General features: G+C 34.9%; 2 protein-coding genes across 4 annotated transcripts; both read right to left on the reverse strand.

Annotated features, from left to right (window-relative positions):
• Nucleotides 1-3583: 3583 nt before the first annotated feature.
• Nucleotides 3584-7258, reverse strand: LOC116108561 (tRNA A64-2'-O-ribosylphosphate transferase-like). 3 transcript variants are annotated; one of them, XM_031394801.1, is made up of 7 exons: nt 6923-7258; nt 6666-6823; nt 5714-6413; nt 4972-5072; nt 4780-4888; nt 4358-4417; nt 3584-3930 (listed from the first exon to the last, which is right to left on the reverse strand). In XM_031394801.1, the coding sequence occupies exons 1-7, from the start codon at nt 7203-7205 to the stop codon at nt 3764-3766; spliced, it is 1578 nt and encodes a 525-aa protein (XP_031250661.1). In that variant the 5' UTR covers nt 7206-7258; the 3' UTR covers nt 3584-3763. The 3 variants fall into 3 exon arrangements, with proteins under 3 accessions (XP_031250661.1, XP_031250660.1, XP_031250662.1); XM_031394800.1 differs by having other exon boundaries at nt 5714-6416; XM_031394802.1 differs by having other exon boundaries at nt 5714-6416; nt 6666-6818; nt 6923-6989.
• Nucleotides 7259-8718: 1460 nt separating this feature from the next.
• LOC116108520 (senescence/dehydration-associated protein At4g35985, chloroplastic-like) lies at nt 8719-10558 on the reverse strand. Its single transcript, XM_031394757.1, has 5 exons — nt 9983-10558; nt 9482-9612; nt 9216-9382; nt 9031-9115; nt 8719-8926 (listed from the first exon to the last, which is right to left on the reverse strand). Exons 1-5 carry the CDS (start codon nt 10556-10558, stop codon nt 8749-8751), a joined length of 1137 nt encoding a protein of 378 aa, XP_031250617.1. The 3' UTR covers nt 8719-8748.
• Nucleotides 10559-21612: the final 11054 nt, after the last annotated feature.

Consider the following 21612-nt stretch of genomic DNA (forward strand, 5'->3'; position numbering starts at 1 on the left):
AATGAAAAATCAAAGGAAAAACAGGATACCTTTGAAACGAAGATACCGTTGAATTATGGTCACCCACAAAAGCAATAGCTTTTTATTTTCAAAAAAGTGACAATGTTCTACAACAATTTGATTTTCTTCTCTTTATTCCTTTTGTACATTTGACAGTTCTCAACTGTATTAATGTACGCATAAAGGACATACGTTAAAAATCTTTCTAAACAAGTATTTTAATTTAATTTTAAAATGGTAAAATAACATCTGTTATTTATCATTTTACTATAAAGATTCACTTTAATAGGACACATGAGTATACCATTATGATTAATCAGATTAGCATGAATAATAGATTTAATCAGAAGCAGAATTTACACAAGGGATCATGATCATGAATCTTGTTCTTGGTCTATATCATGAAATATGGCCACAAGAAAATATTATAAGATGTTAACATTGAAAATGTGTCATTATAGGCCCATCAACATCTCTTTACTTTAGGGTGACTATATTTTATTTTATGTATCAGCTTCATTTTGGCATCTATCAAAATCAACCTATTCATCGATCTGTATCATAGAAGTCTTAAAGTCTAATGAAAATTCAAAGGATGAAGATGATGTTCAACAATATTAATGTCCATTAATAGTTTATTAATCAAGTCTGTTAATTTTCAGTTAATTAAATTTTATAATGATTTTTGATATAACAATTGGAAATCAATCACATGATAAACAGGAGTTTTGTTTAAAATAACTAAGAAATTAAATTAAATTTATTCTAGTCAATGGAAACAAAAGATTAACACAAGAACCTTTAATTATCTACTTTACGTGGAATTTTATTTTATTTTAGAACATGTTCATTTGGAATTTGGATCGAACTACAAAAACAGTGAACCGAATCCATCATTATCACATTCGGTTCACACCATAAACGTGATAAAAAGGGAAGCTGAGGGCCGGCTTTCTCGGCTTAAACTCAGTGGATTAGACAGCACATATAATATAGGTTAATAAATTAATTAATTTTAAAACATAAGTGGGTTTAATAGTTAATTATATTTGTACATTAAGGTACTATCAAAAGGAGGTTCAGTAACGCGGTTTAAGTTAAAGGCATTATTATTTAACATCTTAAAATGATCACCACTACGAAAAAGCTAAATAATTTGAGGTAAAACTGGTCAAAACAATCCCGACATCTTACATTTTATGTTAACCACGTGAAACACATGTTTCATGTATTGGTTTTTCTTTTTTAATCCTTTCATTTATTTACCTATCTGCCTAACTTATACGCACATAATATTCCTTAATGCTATTATATAAATTGGTGTTTTGATATTACATATAATGTGGTCACCGCATGCTAAATTTGAAGGCATTAAGTAAGACAGTCAACCTCAAACACTTATATTGGCAATCCCTAGTAAGAAGAAGCATTTTTTTTAAATAGTTGGTTAGGTAAAGTGCTTCATTTCCAATTTTTATATGTTTCTTAGTTGGTAAGTAAAAGAACAACTACTACCTGCAGAGGTGGTCATCGATGGCTTTTCTAATTTCCAATAAAAGCAGAAAAAGAAATTGAATATATGAAAATAAAGCTTTGGAAGGTGGGATATGGACACCAGATTGGTCCAACTCCAACATACTTTGATAATAATAAGCTAAAACTCGTGAATTCATAGCCAGTATTATTCTGATATTTGATGGGACATCACCAACGGAATAGATAATTAATTAAAAGAATGAAACGACGGTGAGCTTTGGCTTCACACTATGCACACATCACTCAACTGTATAACGATGACCTGAGAAAACATAATTAAATAATAAGTCTCTAGAAAAAAAAGGCGGTTTCTTTCTTTATAGATATTTTTATATGTTTGTTTGATAGAAGCAGTTTCTAAAGAAAGTTTTAAGCGATGGAGCAATCCGCCAATTATAGGGCAAAACTACTTTATTATTGTAAGTTGTTTCTTATTATGGGCATCACAAAAGGTTGAATTGAAAACGAAATGCCCAAATGGTGATTGATCAACCACCCACTGGGGCCTAAACTGGTGGGCTGCCATTGCCGATACCACCACCAAACCCCACCATCTTTTATTTTCTGGGTCTTGTGCGTAATGTAATCATCTCACTTATGCATTTATCTTACGTTATCATCTCTCTACTTTTCTTTTTCTTTTTAAAGCCTATTTCACTTCTTTTCCTTTTTTTTTTTTTTTTTTTTGTTTTATCTATCTATCAACTAGGAAAGTAAACATTCATTGATTACATAATATGAAAGCCTTATCTAAAAAGAACCCACCCTGTGACTTAAAGTTTTTTTTTTTTTTTTTATATTCTACAATCATGCAAAACGTTTTCAAAGGATATTCTCTATATGTTGATAAAATTGCCAATATAATTTTTTTTTTTTTTTTTTTTTTTTTTTGTATTCGAGGTTGTTAGACTAGTTTACACACACCTCAACTAGTCCCTTAACTCTAAGGCCCTGAAGATAAACTTTTAGTGGTTATCCATTATTAGTAGTCGTGGAAATTCAAACTCATGACTTCTAAATAATATATCAAGAATCCCAAAAAAACTACCAAACTACGTAGAGATAGTTTTGGCACTATACTTCACTATTGTCTAGTGATTTATGGTTTTTTTTTTTTTCAAAAATCTACTGTTTTTATTTTTTATTAAAAAAAAAAAACTTCTCATAAAGCACTTCAAAACCACCCCTTTGAATCTGGAGCTACTAGCTCCAACTCCAGATCCCAACACATGAGGAGAAAAAAAAAAAAAAAAAAAAATCAGTTAACAAATAATCGATTAAACCATTGAGGAGACTAATGGGCAAACAAGAAAAATTTCACCATGTACAAACGGATTTTCATTTTGTATAACTTAACAGGGGTTTTTTACTTTCGTGTTTCTTGGGGGGAGAATAATATTTTTTCACCAAGGTTTAGCGAAATGACACTTTCTCACCCCTCACTAAGTGAGGTTATATTTTCCGTTAATTTTTATTGAAAATACAAAAATACCTTTAAATATTTTACTTTAAAATTTTTTTATATTTTTTAATTAGCCAAAAAGTCAAATATTAAAAAGTCAAAAAAGAAAAATAGTTAACCCTACCTAAAAACTTAAGAGTAATACTATAAAATTGTTTAAAGTTAAATAACTTAATATTTATTATAATGTCATCAATTCCCATCACTATTATTTATAATGTTTTTCATTTTTACTAATAACATAAAAAATCAATATTCTAATTAATTAAATAACAAAAAAAAAATGTATCTTTACATTTGAGTTTGAACTAATAAATAATCAAATAAAAGACTTTGACTTAACTAAATTTTAATTATAATAAACTATTTAAGGGTATTTTCGCTTTTTAATCAAATATAATAAAAAACACTAACAAAACCTAACGAATGGTGGGAAAATGTCATTTTGAAACTTCACAGGTGGGAAAGTGACGTTGCATCAATCTTGGGTGCAAAAATGTCGTTCTCCCTTTCTTGGGTTGAGTGGATGGGCCAAGCCACAGGGCCAAAGAGGCCCTAAAGTAAGGCTATCATCAGTTCACCTCCAAGAAACTTCATCCAGTTTCCAAGAGCGGCCACCTGATTCTGAACAAAGATGCAAAACATCCAATGGAGATGGTCCAATTTCCCTATCTAGGAGACAAACTTCTCCTGTAAGCCAAGTATTAAAAATTGTTTTCCCAGTTCTGCATCACCACGATGCCAAAGTATGACAAGATGGTATCATCAAATTGAATCCATTCTTCCACCGCTTAGAAAATTAAAAACTTGCTTCAGATTTCCTCTGGATGGTCGGGCATTTGTTGCAAATTTACAGATAAATATAAGTCGGCGCCGCATCTCCAATTTAGTGATGGGCGTCTCCGAGAATGATTTCCCATTGTCAAAAAGTCCTAATAAAAAAGATTATTAGCAAGAACAGAAATCACTCCAGACACAGAAAGCAAATTGTTTAATGAATCTTGAGCTACGAATTACTAGAATTTTAATCCTAACAGCATAATGAAAACAGAAGCTGCATTAGTTCCAAACAACTAATGTGAGTTCTCTGTATGGCAAAGATCATGCTTCAGGCAGTCTTGAAAGAGGGTCCTAACAACCTACAGACTGATTGCAAAATGGTGCACAGCTACCTTACACAACAAGTGGAACAAACATTCAAGCAAACAAAAATAAATATCCACTGATACGGAATAGTGAATACTGGGGAAGGGATAAAAATATATGCATCTTACACTATATGATCTGATTGCATCCAAATAAAAGAAGTTGCAAATGTAAATATCTTTAACTCTTTATGCAATACAGGTAACTAGTTACCTTCTCCATTGAATAATGATATAAGTATTGCCAGACAAATGCAGACACTAATGTCTTCTCCTGAAAATAGAATTATACAGATATACATTAGTTGACACTGAATGCTTGCATAAAATAAAATAAATGAAAAATTACATTTTAGTTTCTACATATCTTAGAATGTACAGGTGCAAGTGCAACCATTGTTTCAGCCAGTCATTGAAACGAAAAAAAGTAAATGTATGAGTATGCACAATATTCAAAACTAAGTAATTACAGAACAAGATAATATGGAGTTCGAACCAAATAAGTGAAAAAAATAACAATGGATGATGCCCTAAAAGTTCAAATTAGTGCTATACATAAGAAGAAGCAGACACAACAGTGTATAGCATGTTCAAAAATGCAAATCCGCACACAAGGAGGCAAGTAAAAGTCCTTACCACTATGACAGCAAATTAGAAGTCTGTTCCCTTTGCCAATGTTCAACTTTGCAAAGTTAACCGCAGATGGAAGATTCCTTAATAATGAAAACCGATCCAATTTTGAGTTCTGGGCGACAAAAGACAAACAGGTGATTAGGTAGCAAAATTCCAAGGACAAAGTTAACCATTCAATTCATTTTTTATACACACCACCACGGGAAGATGCATATATGCATCAGCATCTGGAAGGCAGACAGTGATAGACTCTTGATCACAATTCAGAATGCAATCGACAGTACACACCTTTGCAACTGCATCAAACATAGTGAACTCAACAATGAGCCAAGTGGAAGTGGAGACTGCATGGTTTATGATTCAACCAATGTTACTGACAAACATTCACACACAAGATAAACGAGAACAAAACTAATAACAAGTGCAGCAGCAATGATAGATGAGCACACAACAAATATATTGCCTATAATCAGGGGATTATAGAAGTCGTTCATGACCTATTGCAACATTATCAACCAACCTTTACCTCAACCTGTGGCACCACTGGAGCCTCCACCAAATCAACAAAATTCAACATCTTCATCAAAATAACAATACATGTGTCTAAGCAATCTGGAACTCATGCATTTTGTCTGACACATAGATGGCCTCTTTATAAAATAATGATCAAGCTTTTAATAATACATAAAAGAGAATTTGCACTCAATCGTTCAGTGATATCATAGAAGGGAGCAGGGATTTGAAACAAACTATTAAGAAGTTTCAACAAGGGTACATATAGCATTTGTACCTTGTACTAAACGTTCAATTTTAAGGACAGAGAACTTTATTTCATTTTCATCAAGATTTCCTTAAAGAATAAGCTAATTTCTAACCAAAGACTCTTACTAAAGCAAACTGAACAAGGAAAGAGCACTCAACATTTCATAACAGTTACCATTTTGTGATGTTCCCACTGCAAGATTTGTTGACCCCAGCCAAGATATTGCATATCCTTCATCTGAAGACTTCAAATCAATTTTAAAGTTTGAAAGATCTGAACATATAGAAGCATTTACATCAGAAAGATCAGTTGAGTTCCCCAACAACTTTGGGTGCTTTGCAGTGACCTGGGGAGCAATCTGTCCCCTTTGAGCACGATATACTCTATCCTTTTCAACTATATCAGCTACCTTCTGGTTACAGACATCAGGACCTGAGTTAATAAGATCATAGACATGATTCCAGAAAAGATTAGGCGATAAACCCCTCGCCCAGCTTTCCTCATCATCTCCAGCTCCTGGTATGTAATTCCAGCTATACTCTGAGGTAGACCTTTGCTGAATTACTCCACTCGGGGAAGAGGCAGAAACGAGGATGATTGGTGTGAAGTCCCAAGAATCATGGTCAGGCACTTCATTTAACCAAATGACAGATTTTTGCGATATCCACAGAGGTCGTAATGGTTTTTTTAAGCATGATGCGAGAGAGGCAATATCAGCCCCACTTGCATCCAACTCTTTCACCCATTCATCTAAGCGATCATTTACAGCAGCCTTCTCCATGTCTGAAACCCAGAGAGGAAGATGCAAGGAACAATCCCAATCTACCGGAACCTGCCTTGTGTTATCCCCGTTTGCTTCAGAAGCATTTGACTCCTGCTAAATTGCAATGCAACATATTAAAATTTTTAGATACAAATTCATCAGAATTTGGGACAATATATGCACAAAATGAGATATTAAACAAATGAATGACTTGAAACATTATGTTAAATTAGCATTAAGCCTGTAAACGCCTCTCTCCATTTACAGAAGTTAATAGAATCATTACTTGTTCCAATTACTGTAAATTAAGACGAGAATCAATAAGAACAAAAACGACAATGAATGAACAATACCAGAACTCACCCCCTCCATAAGTAAACCATTACTACACATTCTGTAACGATAATTATAAACAGAACGGTTCAAAACACAGGTCCAAATTGGTATCGTTTTGGACATACTATCCGGAAACCGCTTTCCTTTCCTTGTGGAATCAACTATCATACACCCTTCCTTCTGTCCTAACCATTCAAAAACAAAATTGAATCATTAAAGTGTTTCTCTCTTCTTCTTTTTTCATTTTTAAGTTCGTAATAAATAAGATTGAGCAGTTGAAATACCAGCGAGAAGGGCGACGTGGAGGTTGAGGCGGGAGGTGTTGAAGGACCAATTGTTGGTGTGACCGTCGGTGGATTTAAAGTAACAAGTGGAGTGGAAATTGGGAGAGTACCAGAGACCGCAACGAAGGTTGACGAGAAGGGGAATTTGGGGCCATAAATGGGAGATTTCGCCAACAAAAACTGAGTCCTCGTATATTGATCTTAAAGCATTGTACAGTGAATTTTGTCTTCGCTTTATGCTCCTTGCAGCTCTGTATATGCTTAGCTTTGCTTCGTTCTCCATTCAGCAGCTTGTGATTTTCGCTAGTTTTTAGCAGGCAAGGCAAGGAAGCCCCGGCGTCCATTTGTATTTTATTGTGGGCAAAGTTACGTTTAGTTCTCTATTTGATTGTTTTTAGAATGGTAAAAAATAACAATAAAATTGAGTTGAGTTGAGTTATTTTTCCAAAAAAAATATAATTATTAGTGTTTTGAATTGAATAAAGTAGAATTAGATTTTGAGAACATTGGAATAAATGTATTTTTGGATTTTTAGGATAAAATAGTAGAATAAGATAGGATAAAAATAATGAACCAAAGGAACCCTAATCTTAAAAAAAATCATTAATCAAATCATTCCATATTCATACATTAACATTTCAATTATATGGATAAGACTATATTGTAAACTTATTTTTAGAAATGTTTTGTATTTGTTCTAGCCAAAATCTTTGTAATCACTTGTCTCTCGAGAAAAGAATAAGTGAGTTAGGCTTGATTCCTTACTTGGCTTAAGAGCATCTCCAAATAACTCTTTATACGACTCAAGAGACCAATAGACTCTTTATCTTTAAAATATAAATTAGAGAAAACTTCATTCTCTATCCTAATTTTAAATAATAAACTACAAGTTCCTATACATTTTATTTATTAATTCTCTCTCCCATTAAGTCTCTTTTTTTTTAAATAAAGTACATCTTCATTAAATGCAAAGAGTCTATTAGATTTGAATAAAAATTGTGTTCTTTATAGTTTAAAATTAATAAAGATGCTCTTTATTTATACGAAAGATGTTCTTCAAAATAAAGAGTATTATTGGAGATGCTCTAACCACTTTCAAAAACTCGACTCTCCAATTATTATCATTTGTTAATATCGCCTTCGACTTCGATCTCTCGTTCCAATGATTCGCACTCGTCTTTGTTGATTTCCCAAGATCACGCACCCATCCTACTTGGTTCCTCCCGTGGTCAATCAAGTATCTGCGATTGACGCGTGTTCACGTCTTGACATTTGTATTCCATTCATCACCGCTCTATCTATTATTTATTTATTTTTATTTTTATTTTGGTGACTGAAGGTGTTTGGATCAGTTTATATGTACTTCAACTAATCTCTTAGGGCCCTGAAGTTGACAATCGGGTAAATCCCCTTAGTTGCTATCCCTATTAGCAACCCAGGTTAATCGAACTCAGAACCTCTTGAATAATATATTCAAAAATCCTAGTTAACTATTAGACCACGCAGTGGTGGTTAAAGCTTTATTTGTTATTGTTAAAAGCTTTTAAAAGAGTATTTTTCTAATTTATGTTTTGTTTGATTCATTAAAAAATTATTACTGATTTTCAAATCTTAATCACACCATTAATAACTCCCACAGTCGGACAATTGGATAATATACATATCGTCAAACACCAGAGTAGAGGATCTTCTAATTAGGACAGCAAATCCTTTAATTTGCAACGCACAAGTATCTTACATTCAATGTGGTTGTTTTCTGGAATGCATACATGATACAACTTGATAACATGGAAACATTCGTTTTAACTTTAAATAAATAAATCCCCTCAATATCGTCCATTTCCATTTCTCCTGATTTGGTCTGTACTCTTGAGTACTCCAGTGGTAACAGATGATGCTGGATTGATGGCTTTTCTTATCTTGAAAATATTCCAAGCAGCGCAAGCACAGTGCCCTGCAGTTGCCAGCACATCTCCAGTTGCCTCCCCTGCACTTTCACCGTACCTGTAGAGAGAACAAACATGTAATTAATTAACGTATTTGGCAATGGAAATAGCCAGCTTTTGAATATGCCAAAGTAATCGAATATGGAACTTGGTTAATTATACCTCTCACTGACTGCTCTGGTTGTAGCATGGGTGGTTGCAGATAGAGCTTGTTTTTCGGCAACTTCAGCTGCATCCAGAACCTTATCTGTATGTATTGAGAGAACTCATATTTAGTTACCACATTTCTGAGCTCAAATGATTAATGTCACTAAGCACCCAGCATACATAATTCAGGCTTTACTTACTGACAGCATCAAGTGAAGCCAAGATGACCTCTCCTGGAACCGAGGCTAAAATGGCCTTGCCTGCCTGCGACTTTACCAATGGTGTCATCACTGATCCAGCGGCCACACCAACAACGTCGAGCATAGATTTGCTTAACTTTTCTGTCATCTTTGACAGCTTTCTCACACTACGCAGAAAACATACATCAATTATTTTGTTTGACTTTATGGGAAAATTGGTGCTATTTACATGATTTTATAATGACAATGTTCTTATCTTAGGATACCGTTTTAAGCTTTTGTTGACTCCGCTCTTGTTTTTGGCCCCATTGCTTCTGTTGCTACTACTTTCTCTGGCTTTGACCCCCTTTTTCTCCTCTGTAGCACGAGCTAGTATCATTTCTCCTCCTTTATGAACCTGCTTTTAACTTAAGTCTTTAGACTAAAAACTAAACCAATCTATAAAGCATATTTATTAGGACTTCTTTTCCTTTTAGCATATTATTAAGCAAAGATTTTCTGCTTCATGATGATTAGATATCTGATTTTATCCAACGAAAGAACATTTATAAATAGAGAAATTTATCTCACACACACACACACACACACACACACACACACACACATATATATATATATATATATATAAGCGCTCTAGTTACCTGTAATAAGACAGTATCATCACGTGGATATAGTTTAAATTTTGGTTAGCCGCAGATTTATTGAAGAAAAAGTATAATAAGCTGAAACGTCAATGATTATTTCATAAAATTACTTTGAAAACAAACCTGGTTAGTGTAGGCGTTGCTACATTTGAAAATCCCTTTAATAATCTGACCAGTCCCTCCCGCAATTGCCTTGGCCAAGACATTATCGTAGTCATCAATTCTGGGAGCAAACTCTTTCCAATCAACATCATTTTTCCGGGTAGATGCTGTGCTAGAAAAGCAAGAGTGCTCACTTAAAAATGAATCCAGCAACCCCAAACTGCTTCCGTACTGCTCCATAAATGTTACACCATAGCTCAGTGGATCATCATCTTTCATTGGCAACGAGAACAAATAGTGAAGAAAGTCAAGCTTCACAACCGGCTCATCTTTTGTCAAAGGCCACTGAAGATCATCACCAACTTTTATGATGGTAGCGAGAGAAACATTTTCATCCAAGATTTTGACAAGAGTGAACTCACCCTTGCCAAGTTCTATAGCTTCTCCTTCATCCATGAGATGAACTGTGCATCCTGGAATCCTCAGCAAAACCTCTTGCTTGAGGTTTCTGGGTGCTGAGTTTTGTTGTTGAGAGGGGAAGGAAGATGAAGTATTCATGTGAGAAGTAGTCTTGGAACGAGGTCTGAAACAACCCATTTTCAGTTGTTGGAGCTATCTTTGTTAGGAAGAGAAGTGATTGGGATGTTAAAAGGATAGGGAATAGAATGGTATGAAAAGGAAACTGGGTTACAAAAAGTCTTGTGATTGATTCGCTGTTTCTAACTTTATGTATTCCTAGTGAATATATCCTATCAAAAGGCACTATTGCTTTCGGTGGACGTGAAATCACTCATATATCTTATTGTACAGCTTGTTGAGATTTACCTGATATTTCCTTAATATATTATAATCTTCTAATTTTGTTAGTTTTAGGATACTCATAATTATTTGATATTTCATAATCTCCTAATTATGTCAGTATATTGTAATTGACATAATTAGAAGATTACGTAGATTGTATTCTACCTATAAATACCTGTAACTATGAGTGTAAATCAATTAATTGAATTATCCAATTCTTCCCATCAAACATGGTATCAGAGCAGACCCGATCCGTCTTTCGATATCTCATCAAATGCCCACGTAGGGGCATCTACGTGTGATTGTAGGTTCACACGAGAGTGAGGTAGACGGGTAGGCAGGAGGCCCCACCTGTGACAAGGGCATCACAAGATTGGATGCGGCAGAATGTAACGAATCCCACATCTGAAACGTATTAGGGAGGTCATAGGCTTATAAATAGGGGAAGTCTCTCCACCTAATAGGTTAGCCTTTTGGATGTGAAATTCCTAGCCTGTGACAAATAGTATCAGAGCCTTTTGGGTTTGTTTAATGAAATCTAAAGGAGAGGTCAATGTGGTATTTCAGAGATTTCACCAAATGGTTCGTACGCAATATAATGCACCAGTTCAGGTTCTTCGAAGTGACAATGGAGGAGAATATCAAAGTTCGAACCTTTAGCAATACTTGACAGCACATGGTATTATTCATCAAACTACTTGTCCCAACACACCCTAATAGAATGGTGTTGTTGAGCGTAAAAATCGGTACTTATTAGAGGTTGTTCATGCTTCCTTAATAGAAGCTCACATGCCATTGTTTTTTTGGGGAGAAGCACTCACTTCTGCAGCCTACCTAATCAATCGAATCCCTTCTAGCTCAATTGAGTTCCAAACACCATTCCAGGCTCTTAGTAAAACAGTGAATGCTCAAACAGTAACGAACTTACTCCCTCATGTTTTTGGTTGTGTCGCATTTGTACATTTCCATAAACATCAATGCAACAAGTTCTCTCCTAGAGCATTAAAATGTGTTTTCGTTAGGTATGGTGTTCGTCAAAAGGGGTATCATTGTTACCATCCTCCAACTCAAAAAATGTTTGTAACCATGGATGTTGTGTTCCATGAAAAAAAGTTGTATTTTTCTTCTGAGTCTGGACTTCAGGGGGATTATTGTCAGGAAGAAATCCAGACTCTTGACTATGCTGTTCAAGATGTGGTTCAAGATATTGGAGACTGTAAAGCATAAACTAGACCTGTTGATCGACAAGACGATGGAGTGGATAATGAAAATGTCAATGAAGTGGATAATGAAAGTGTCGATGTGGTATCTCCTGTTAGTGTATGCCCTAGGAACCAACTGTGTTGTCAGTTTCAGGACATTATATCTTGTAAATGTATTATGAATAAAAGAAAGTGTTCTTATTTCACATGTTGATTTACTGCTTCGTTTATATTATATTTAATATTGCATGTGAAATGTCAGGATAACCTGAATCTTCAAAAGATCAAATTATCAAAGAATTCCCTACTCAAGTAATGTTAATTGGGCAATAACATTACATAGTAGGCATGCTGAATGTCTCCATTGAATATCATGTGATGGTATTAGTGTGGGTGATTATAAGAGGTATGTCACTAAGGCATTAACATGGATAAACGGTTAGTGAACTGTTTATCGAATACAACCGATTACGATGAATCACATAGATGTGGTCAATGATGCATCGTAAGATCGTGCTAGTGTATCACTGATCCTTAGACCTGAGATATCACAGTTGGAATCAACATAAGATGCATATGGTTCATATGGTGTATAAGCACAAGACTAGTCATGTCTTGTCTAATAAGCCAGTTTGGTAATATGTTATTCATGTGCGAGGACAAGTGATATCAAGATGAGATCTGTTAACTCAAAATAGTCCAATCTCGAGTTCCCAGACGAATGTCAATAAACATTGGAAAAGGAAAATCTTTGGCCAGAGTACAATGAATGTGAGATGAAAAGTAGTTTCATGTTGATGAGTTCTATTGTATTGATTGACAATTCGATTAAGGGTTAAGTTAAAGGTTTTGACATACCATGAACCATTCTTAATCGGGATTAGATGACGGAGGGATTTTACTACACGATATGTACGATCAGAAATGGTTCATTGGAGTTTACACTTCATTGTGATTTAGGGGTTATGGAATATTTCTAGACGTCTACCATAATAATCAGTGGGAGTTTTGATTATAAAGAGTTATAACGAAACATATCAAAATCCGATATTGGGCCCACGGCTAGATCACAGTGAACCAAAATGGTCGCACATAAAACCAAGCTCAAAAAGAGAGAGAAATACATATCATTAATCAGATTAATGATGTTCGGACGTAAACAGTTGCATCCAAATTAATGTATTGATGAGAAATGATTTTTTATGGATAGCTAGCACTAACCAAGGGTAATAATGATTTATTAAATATTATTATTTAATCGGATTCAATAATGGGAACAAAGGTGCACTGGTTTTATTCTAAAGAGTTAGAATATTTAATGGGATTAAAATTTGAGCTAATTATGAATTAACCATAAAACCAGGGACTTGACATAAATGCTCTATTCCAAGATTAATTTTAAATTGTTTGAGGACTTCCCAAGATAATTTAAAATTACACTTTGGGCCCATGGTATATAAACCAAGTGTTATACCATTTTCAAATAATTGAAAGAAATCGAAACAAAAGCACTCTCTCGGCTCTCTCTCATCTTTGGCTTGTGTGGATCACATTTTGAGGTTCTTCAAGTTCACTTGAAGAACTAAGACTCCAAAAAAGAAGATTCAAGTGTTGAATAGCAAAGGAGTAGGTAATATTCCATCATTTCCTTGAAATTTTTTGGGCTTATGTGTTATGTTTGTGTTCTACCATGCGTCCATCGTCTTGTCCATCATTTCTACACCTTTTTCATGTCCAAAAGGCATGAATCCCAACATCTCCGTCAGAAGAAACTTCATCTTAGTCCGAGTCTCTCATTCCTGGTATGTCACAACTATTATTTGAAAATATTCTTGATTTAGAGTCTAAACCAATTAGGAAACAATTACCACCACGGAGTGTAAGAGGGATTCCTAAACCAACATACAAACATGAGCTATCTAGTAAGGTCAAATACCCCATGAGTCATTATCTGTCTAACCATAGTCTGTTAGAATCAAATTTATCATTTGTGAATCAATTATCAATTATATATTTATTCCTAACAGTGTGCAGGAAACCTTATCTGCTCCAAAATGGAAAGCTGCTATGAATGAAGAGATGAAATCATTATAGAAGAATGAGACTTGGGAACTTGTTGATCATCCACCAGGAAAGAAAACTGTTGGATGTCGATGGGTTTACACTGTGAAGTACAAAGCTGATGGTACGATCGAACGATTTAAAGCAAGACTGGTCGCAAAAGGGTACACCCAAACTCATGGGATAGACTATACAAAGACATTTGCACCCATAGCCAAAATCAATATAGTACGTGTCTTGTTATCTTTGGCTGCAAACCTAGATTAGCCGTTACAACAGTTCGATGTGAAGAACGCTTTCCTACATAGAGAATTGTCTGAAAAGATCTATATGGATCCTCCACCAGGGTGTATTTTACCAGGGAAGCATAGCCAAAAGGTATGTAAGTTAAAGAAGTCATTGTATGGGTTAAGACAATCTCTAAGGGCATGGTTTGGGAGTTCACCAAGGCTATGAAGGTTTTTGGTTACCATCAAAGCAATTCATATCACACATTGTTACTTAAAAAATAGCAAGGAAAGATCACTACACTTATTGTATATGTGGATGATATGGTGGTGACAGGAAATGATCCAGAAGAAATGAAGGCTCTGCAAAGGTACTTGTCAGAAGAATTCGAGATGAAAGACCTAGGTTCTTTGAAATATTTTTCTCGGAATTGAAGTGTCTTGATCTAATAAAGGCATATTTCTATCACAAAGAAAGTATGCCTTGGATGTATTGCAGGCAGGGCGGATCCAACCCCTTTGAGGGTAGGCCTCAAGTTTAAAAAAAAAAAATTATTAATATATAGACCCACAAAAATTGCTATTAATATATATACCCAGGCTCACCCTCGGATTTTTAAAAAATGAGAATTATGATACATATATCTAGGCCTACATAAAACTTGCTATTAATATATATATTCCAAGTCCACATTATATTAAAAATTTAATATTCTCTCCACTCTTCTTCTCTATGGCTTCACTTATTTTTTATGATTTTATCCTCAAAATTCTTTACTCTCTCATTCTCTTTTTCCCTTCCTCATGCTATTCGATCTTAAAACTTTTGAAGATTGAAATTGTTGAAGCTTTCACTACTCAAGGTGTCATAATTAGCTTTGTTTTCTGTTTTATCAGTTTTAAGTATGTGTATTGCTCATTTCAATTTAGTTTGTTTTAAGGTTGAATCTTTTTTTTTTTTTTTTTGTGGAGGTTTTTTATTCTAATTTGAGAGGAAAAGATATAAATTTTGTGAGTTTACTTTGTGTTTTGTGTCTAGGAATGAACTTGCCTTCCCAAATTAAAACCTTAACTATATTTTAAAGGACATTATTCTTCACCTTTCACCCACAATTTTCCTACATTTCAAACGTCATTGTTTTGTTACTCAAAATAATTAAAAAAATTTGAGTTACTATCTATGTTTATATCAAGAAATTTTTTTTTTTTTTTATTAATTCATATTAAAAGTCAATGCAACGTTGACTTGATTTAAATTTTGGTTGACTTTATTAGGTCTGGTCAAAGTCATTAAATTAATATTATAATCTTTGGAAGCCAAAAAAAAAAAAAAAAAGTAGGTTTTGCTCAAGGTTTACTTGACACATTTACTCAAAATTTTGCTTCTCATAGATTTATTCAAGTAAGAAAGTGTTGCGTTATTGCATTCTTTTCTCTCATGTTTTTTATATTGTATTATTTTATTTGCTTAAGATTTGGTGATTTTTTTTAAGTTTTTACTAGTTGTTTAGCAAACAATGATGGAGCTGTAGAGGGATGATGGAGCTGCAGAGGACCCCCTCGATAAAAATCCTAGATCCGCCACTGACTACAGGAGACTGGTATGTCAGCATGTCAACCAACTGATACACCAATTGAAGAAGGTTTGAAATTAGGAGTCGAAATTGATCAAATACCAATTGAAAAAGGGAGATACCAAAGACTTGTGGGAAGACTGATGTACTTATCTCACACTAGGTCAAATCTTGCTTATGCATTAAGTGTGATTAGTCAATTCATGCACAATCCTGGAGAACAACATATGAATGTAGTCACGCATATCTTGAGGTATTTAAAACATGCTTCTGGAAAGGGAATCCTATTTACAAAAAACAAGGACTACTAAAATGTGAATGCATATACTGATGTTGATTGGGCTGGAGCAGTGGATGACAGGCAGTCTACTTCTAGTTATTTCACTTTTGTAGGTGGTAATCTAGTCATGTGGAGAAGCAAAAAACAAAATGTTGTGGCACGCTCTAGCACCGAAGCAGAATTTAGAGGAATGGCACTTAGGATTTGTGAAAATTTGTGGCTAAGATTTCTCCTGCAAGATTTGGGTTATCAACCTAATCAACCAATCTAGTTATATTGTGACAATAAAACAGCATATTATATTGCTCACAATCCAGTTCAACATGATCGTACGAAGCATGTTAAAATAGATAGATTTTTCATCAAAAAAAAAAATTTGGATGAAAAGATTATTGAATTGCCCAAGATTCGATCAGAGAATCAGTTGACCGATATTCTTACCAAGGCTATCTCCAAACGTATTTTCTCACAAGTGTTATACAAGTTCGGCATGTGTGACACCTATGCACCAACTTGAGAGGGAGTGTTAAGATTTACCGAATATTTTCTGAATATATTGTAATCTCTTAATTTTGTTAGTTTTAGGATACTCATAATTATTTGATATCCTATAATCTCCTAATTATGTCGGTATATTGTAATTGACATACTTAGGAGATTACATAGATTGTATTCTACTTATAAATACTAGTAACTATGAGTGTAAATCAATGAATTGAATTATCCCATTCTTCCCATCAAACACAGCTATATATGCTACTGTTATACTTTTGTGGATACAAATTAGCTTAAGATGAGTAAACTATGACAATTGGCCCAGTTCTGTTTGGATAATCAGTCCATGTCAATAATGGAACTCGAGAGACCAGATTGACAAGTTGCAATTACTAGCCTAAAGTGAAAGATCTTGTTCTTTCTTCCGTTTCAAATTTATATATGATGCAATCTGAATCTATCAAAACAAAAATGTTAACTCACTTTGTTCGGTTATTCTTGAACTTATTTTCCATTTTTACATATTCTCTGGCTATCTCCACCTGGTTGATGACTTCTACATTGGAGATCGATCGATTTACAGCATGCATCAATTTGATACAGCCCAAATGGTTGATTGTAAACTTAATAAGAATAAATTATTCTACTCCAAAAAATCATATTGTTTGTTTTCTACCACATCCGATAAGAGTAACCATGTTTTAATATCTCATATCCATCTATTACCTTTTTCAAGACACGACTGAGTTTTTCTAAAGGTCCTTCTATTCAACTATGATTACACGATATCATTTGCCTGAGGCAGCATCATAGCTTCTCCTTTGAGATGATTGAAGAGAAAAGCTTAAGTGCTTTCCTTTGTGGGAAAATAAACAAGAACACAAATGGCCGTACCGTAACATTGTAATCATGCTTGTGCATTCACAAAATCAATGCCACTGTATAATCAAACTCTTTTAAGTTGGGTTGTCTTGTCAGGGATGGAAACAGAGTCAGCCAGTCAGGATGGGTAATTGGATCGGCTTTCGGTACATTAAAAGGTTAACTATGGGCCGGTGTCCTTAAAAATGAGTGTTGATGTATTAAAAGAGGCGGTCCAACTCATTCCTCTTGATTGTATGGGTGTGCTAAGAGAAGTGTAAAAGAGCATAACCACCTTAACTCAGCTGGGCAATTTGGGCTACATTCCTGGAGCCGGTATACTCTCCCACCCCACTTAATGAGGTGAGCTCGTATTGGAAATTTGGAATTACTCAGCAGAGCTCATACAATGGGAAGGTATAGTTGTAGTAGTAACGGACAGAAGCAATAAGTGATTCGCCAGAAAGAGCTGTTTTTCAACCAGTCCATGGCCGTCATCATCAACCTTGATATTTAATGGGACAGTCTTGTTAGAATTACTGAAAGTTTGTAATATTTGTGATAATTTATAAACTGAAATATTGAGAACCACCATGACTCTATTCTTTTGATTATAAATGTTAGAGAAATACTAGCCTTACAAAGAGAAATACAAAGAGAGGCAAACAAAGACAAATCCTACCCTTAAAAGAAGGAAAAAAGAGAGAGACACATACACACACAATCATGAAGATTAAAGGTAGGATTTGTCTTTGTATGCTTCTCTTTGTATTTCTCTTTATAACGCTAGCATTTCTCTAAATGTTATACATAAACTAGTGACGTTATAAATAATAATCAGTTATAGTATTATTACATCGTTTACTTTTAGTTTTGATTTTTGATGCGTTAACGCCATGCATTTTTCTTAATTGGCTCTCTTGATGAAGCTAAAAAGTTTATCACTTGGGACATTGTGTTTTCATTACTAAATTCATTAATGGTTTTTCAGATATCCTTTAAATTCATCAACTTGTACTCATATAACAGCATTAAATACCTAAATTCTGCTGTTTGATGATGAAAATAGTAATGGGTGATGAAATTCCAAGTCTAAAGGTTGAATTAAAAATAAGAGTAAACGACATGTTCCCACCTAAGGTTTCGTGAAATTCAAGCTTGGTACCTTTGGTTTCATAAATTTCAGATTCCCACCTGTAAATGGACGTTATTAGTGACAGATGAGTTTAGACACAATAGCAACATATGTTTTTACCAAATTGCCTTTGGACCCTCTTCTTCTTCATCTTCCCTTCTAAGTGGCTCATTTAGCAAATCACATGGGGGCAGAAGTGATAATAGAAAAAGGTTTAGGGACTTATATATAATAGGCCAAAATGTTAGTTTGCCCCACATTGCTTGGGACTGAAAAGTTGGAAACTTTTGGGGCCTATATATAAGGACCTAAATCATTGTTAGTTGTATCCCAAGATGTAATTCCATTATACTTCTTTTGTTTAGGGTTCTTTCTTTAAGGACCCTTTAGTTTGCAAGTTTTGTTGTATCTCCCCTTTGTTTTGGGTATTTGTTGTATTGCCCAAAAGTTTGTAATATTGTTTGGAGATAGTGGAGTTTTCTTTTGCAGCGCCCGAGGACGTAGGTTTCAATACCGAACCTCGTTAATTCCTGGTATTCTTTATTTTTGGCATTTTATTTTGGTTATTTATTATGTTTACTACTTGTTATTATTTATTCAATAAGCTAGCGTTAGAGTTTTTGTTTCTGTTGTATAACAGTGGTATCAGAGCCTAGGTTTAGGACAGTGAGTACTATTTGTTATGTTTATGCATGTCAGGAAATTCTTCAAAAGACGAAAAAGTCTAAGGAGACTGGATTTTAAGTGACCATTTGTGACCCCTCCATTGTTTCCTAGGAATTTCCTGGTGCGTATTTATCATTTCAGCACTTACTATACCTAGGGCTATTGTTGATTTGTTGGTTAGCTATTGAATATAATAATTTGTGGAGCTTGGTTATTGGGAACTTTGTTTACCAAGCCAGTTGAGTAAGGCATAAATGGCGTCATTGTCCGAGGATTCATCATCCGAGGCATCACCGTTCGCGGCACCACCATCCGTGCCAGTAAAGATGATAACGGTTTCAAATCAAATTGATGTTGAAAATTTGATGGCCAAAATAATTTTGGCTTGTGGTGGTGAGGTAATGGATACTTGTATCAGGATCTAGATATTATTCTGGAGGAGGAAAAACCAGAAGATATCTATGAGAAATACTGGGTGAGGTTGAATGTAAAATTCTAGAATGATTCCTCATGTCTTTGTAGAGAGCAGAAATATCCATTCATGAAATAGACTTCTACCAATAAGTTATGGAAGGCGCTGGAAAACAAATACATGAATGAGAGAAGAGGAAATCTCGTTCGAAGGGAAAACTCAATAGGGATCAATGTGCCTTTTGTCGTGAGAAGGGGCATTGGAAGAAAGATTGCTGAAGTTGAAAAGAAAGAGGGCAAAGCTGCTTCTAATGCATGCGTTGTTGAGTGTGAAGAGGATGAGTCAGATTTCGTCTAGTTAGTCTAACATCCACCTCTGGATCAATGAGTGGATTATGATTCAGTAGTACCTATCATATGTGTCCTCACCAGGACTGTTTTTATTTTGAAGAACGTGATGGAGTTGTTTATATGGGCAATGATGATGCTTGTAAAACAACTGGGATAGGTTCAATTTGGTTGAAATTGCAAGTTGTGAAATGGTTTCTACAGTATATTTATGTACTATAGATATTGGTTTGTTTTGTGTAGGATTATATTGAAATGGGAAAATGATTTTCCAGAAGATTGGCACAGAGATAATCCTACAGACATGTTGACTTCAGTGTGACGAGAGTCAAGTTCATTTATTATTTGAACTTGATCACATCCTGCGAGCTTGACTGTGTCTTTGGTGCATTGAAGGTGTTGCAAAATTTGACAGAAGAATACAAAACTTTGAAGGTTTGCTAATTCGCCAAGGTGAGATTTGTGGAAAGTGGCTCATTTAGCAAATCACATGAGGGTAGAATGATAATAAAAAAAGTTTAGGGACCTATATGTAATAGGCCAAAATGTTGTTTGTCCCACATTGCTTGGGAATGAAAAGTGGGAAACTTTTGGAGCCTATATATAAGGACCTAAATCATTGTTATTTGTATCCCAAGAGTAATTACATTATACTTCTTTTGTTAGGGTTCTTTCTTTAAGGACCCTTTAGTTTGCAAGTTTTGTTGTATCTCCCATTTGTTTTGGGTATTTGTTGTATTGCCCAAAAGTTTGTAATATTGTTTGGAGATAGTGAAGTTTTCTTTTGCAGCGCCCGAGGACGTAGGTTCAATACCGAACCTCATTAATTCCTGGTATTCTTATTTTTGCATTTAATTTTGGTTATTATTTTTTTCTTTACTACTTTATTATTATTTCAATAGCAGCGTTAGAGTTTTTGTTTCCGTTGCATAAAACCCTTCTCTTCTTCATTATTGCTGCCCTTTTGTGTAATTTTGGTGGTTGTTTGTTTCTTGATTGGAGATTGATGGTTGGGGTTATGTTTGGAGGTTGGTTGGATTTTTTTTTGGACTGTTGTTTGTCGATTTTCTGGGTTTTGGACGAATTGGAAAGATTGATTTTTTTCAGCGGCTGGCACAAGCCCACCACCCATTCGACAAATTTCTTAAGAGAACGCCTTGCCATTTGTGCACGCGCTCCGTCCAACGCTGTCCCCATTGGGCAAACTTCCAACCAGTTGCAGCCCTACCCTGACATATCCATTCCTCCCTAGCTTTTAGCTGCCACTCCCTCTTGCCCACAGTCAACAAGCACCCCCGATTCCACCATTAGCCTCACCGAAGTCCCCCCTCCAAAACCCCCAAACTCCTCCACCACAATTGCACGTTGACCGACGCCGCCAACCCCTTAGGGTTTTGCCCAATTATCGCGCTTTCCCAACAAAATTATGGTTCCTTCCTTCATTGAAAATGCGCCCCACCACCGACGTCCCAAGTCCCAGTCACCCGCCATTTGCCGGCCTCCTCTTCCCTTAGGTTTTCACGATTTTTGGTGTTCTAGATTTGATTGGTGTTTGTTTTAGAGATTTTTGAAAGGAAATTTAGATTAAAG

Source organism: Pistacia vera, unplaced genomic scaffold (genome assembly GCF_008641045.1).
Source record: "Pistacia vera cultivar Batoury unplaced genomic scaffold, PisVer_v2 Contig566, whole genome shotgun sequence".
Taxonomy (NCBI): Eukaryota; Viridiplantae; Streptophyta; class Magnoliopsida; order Sapindales; family Anacardiaceae; genus Pistacia; species Pistacia vera.

Bases quoted from the DNA above. Each gene is read 5' to 3' on its own strand.
- LOC116108561 (XM_031394800.1), bottom strand. From the start codon at position 7,205: ATGGAGAACGAAGCAAAGCTAAGCATATACAGAGCTGCAAGGAGCATA. The intron at 5,073-5,713 runs GTAACTGTTATG...TGTTTGATGCAG, and splicing joins AGTGGGAACATCACAAAATG to TTGCAAAGGTGTGTACTGTC. The intron at 4,418-4,779 runs GTAAGGACTTTT...TTCTATTTTCAG, and splicing joins TCTAATTTGCTGTCATAGTG to GAGAAGACATTAGTGTCTGC.
- LOC116108520 (XM_031394757.1), bottom strand. From the start codon at position 10,558: ATGGGTTGTTTCAGACCTCGTTCCAAGACTACTTCTCACATGAATACT. The intron at 9,613-9,982 runs GTTTGTTTTCAA...AGTTAAAAGCAG, and splicing joins GCAACGCCTACACTAACCAG to GTTCATAAAGGAGGAGAAAT. The intron at 8,927-9,030 runs GTATAATTAACC...TTCTCTCTACAG, and splicing joins ACCAGAGCAGTCAGTGAGAG to GTACGGTGAAAGTGCAGGGG.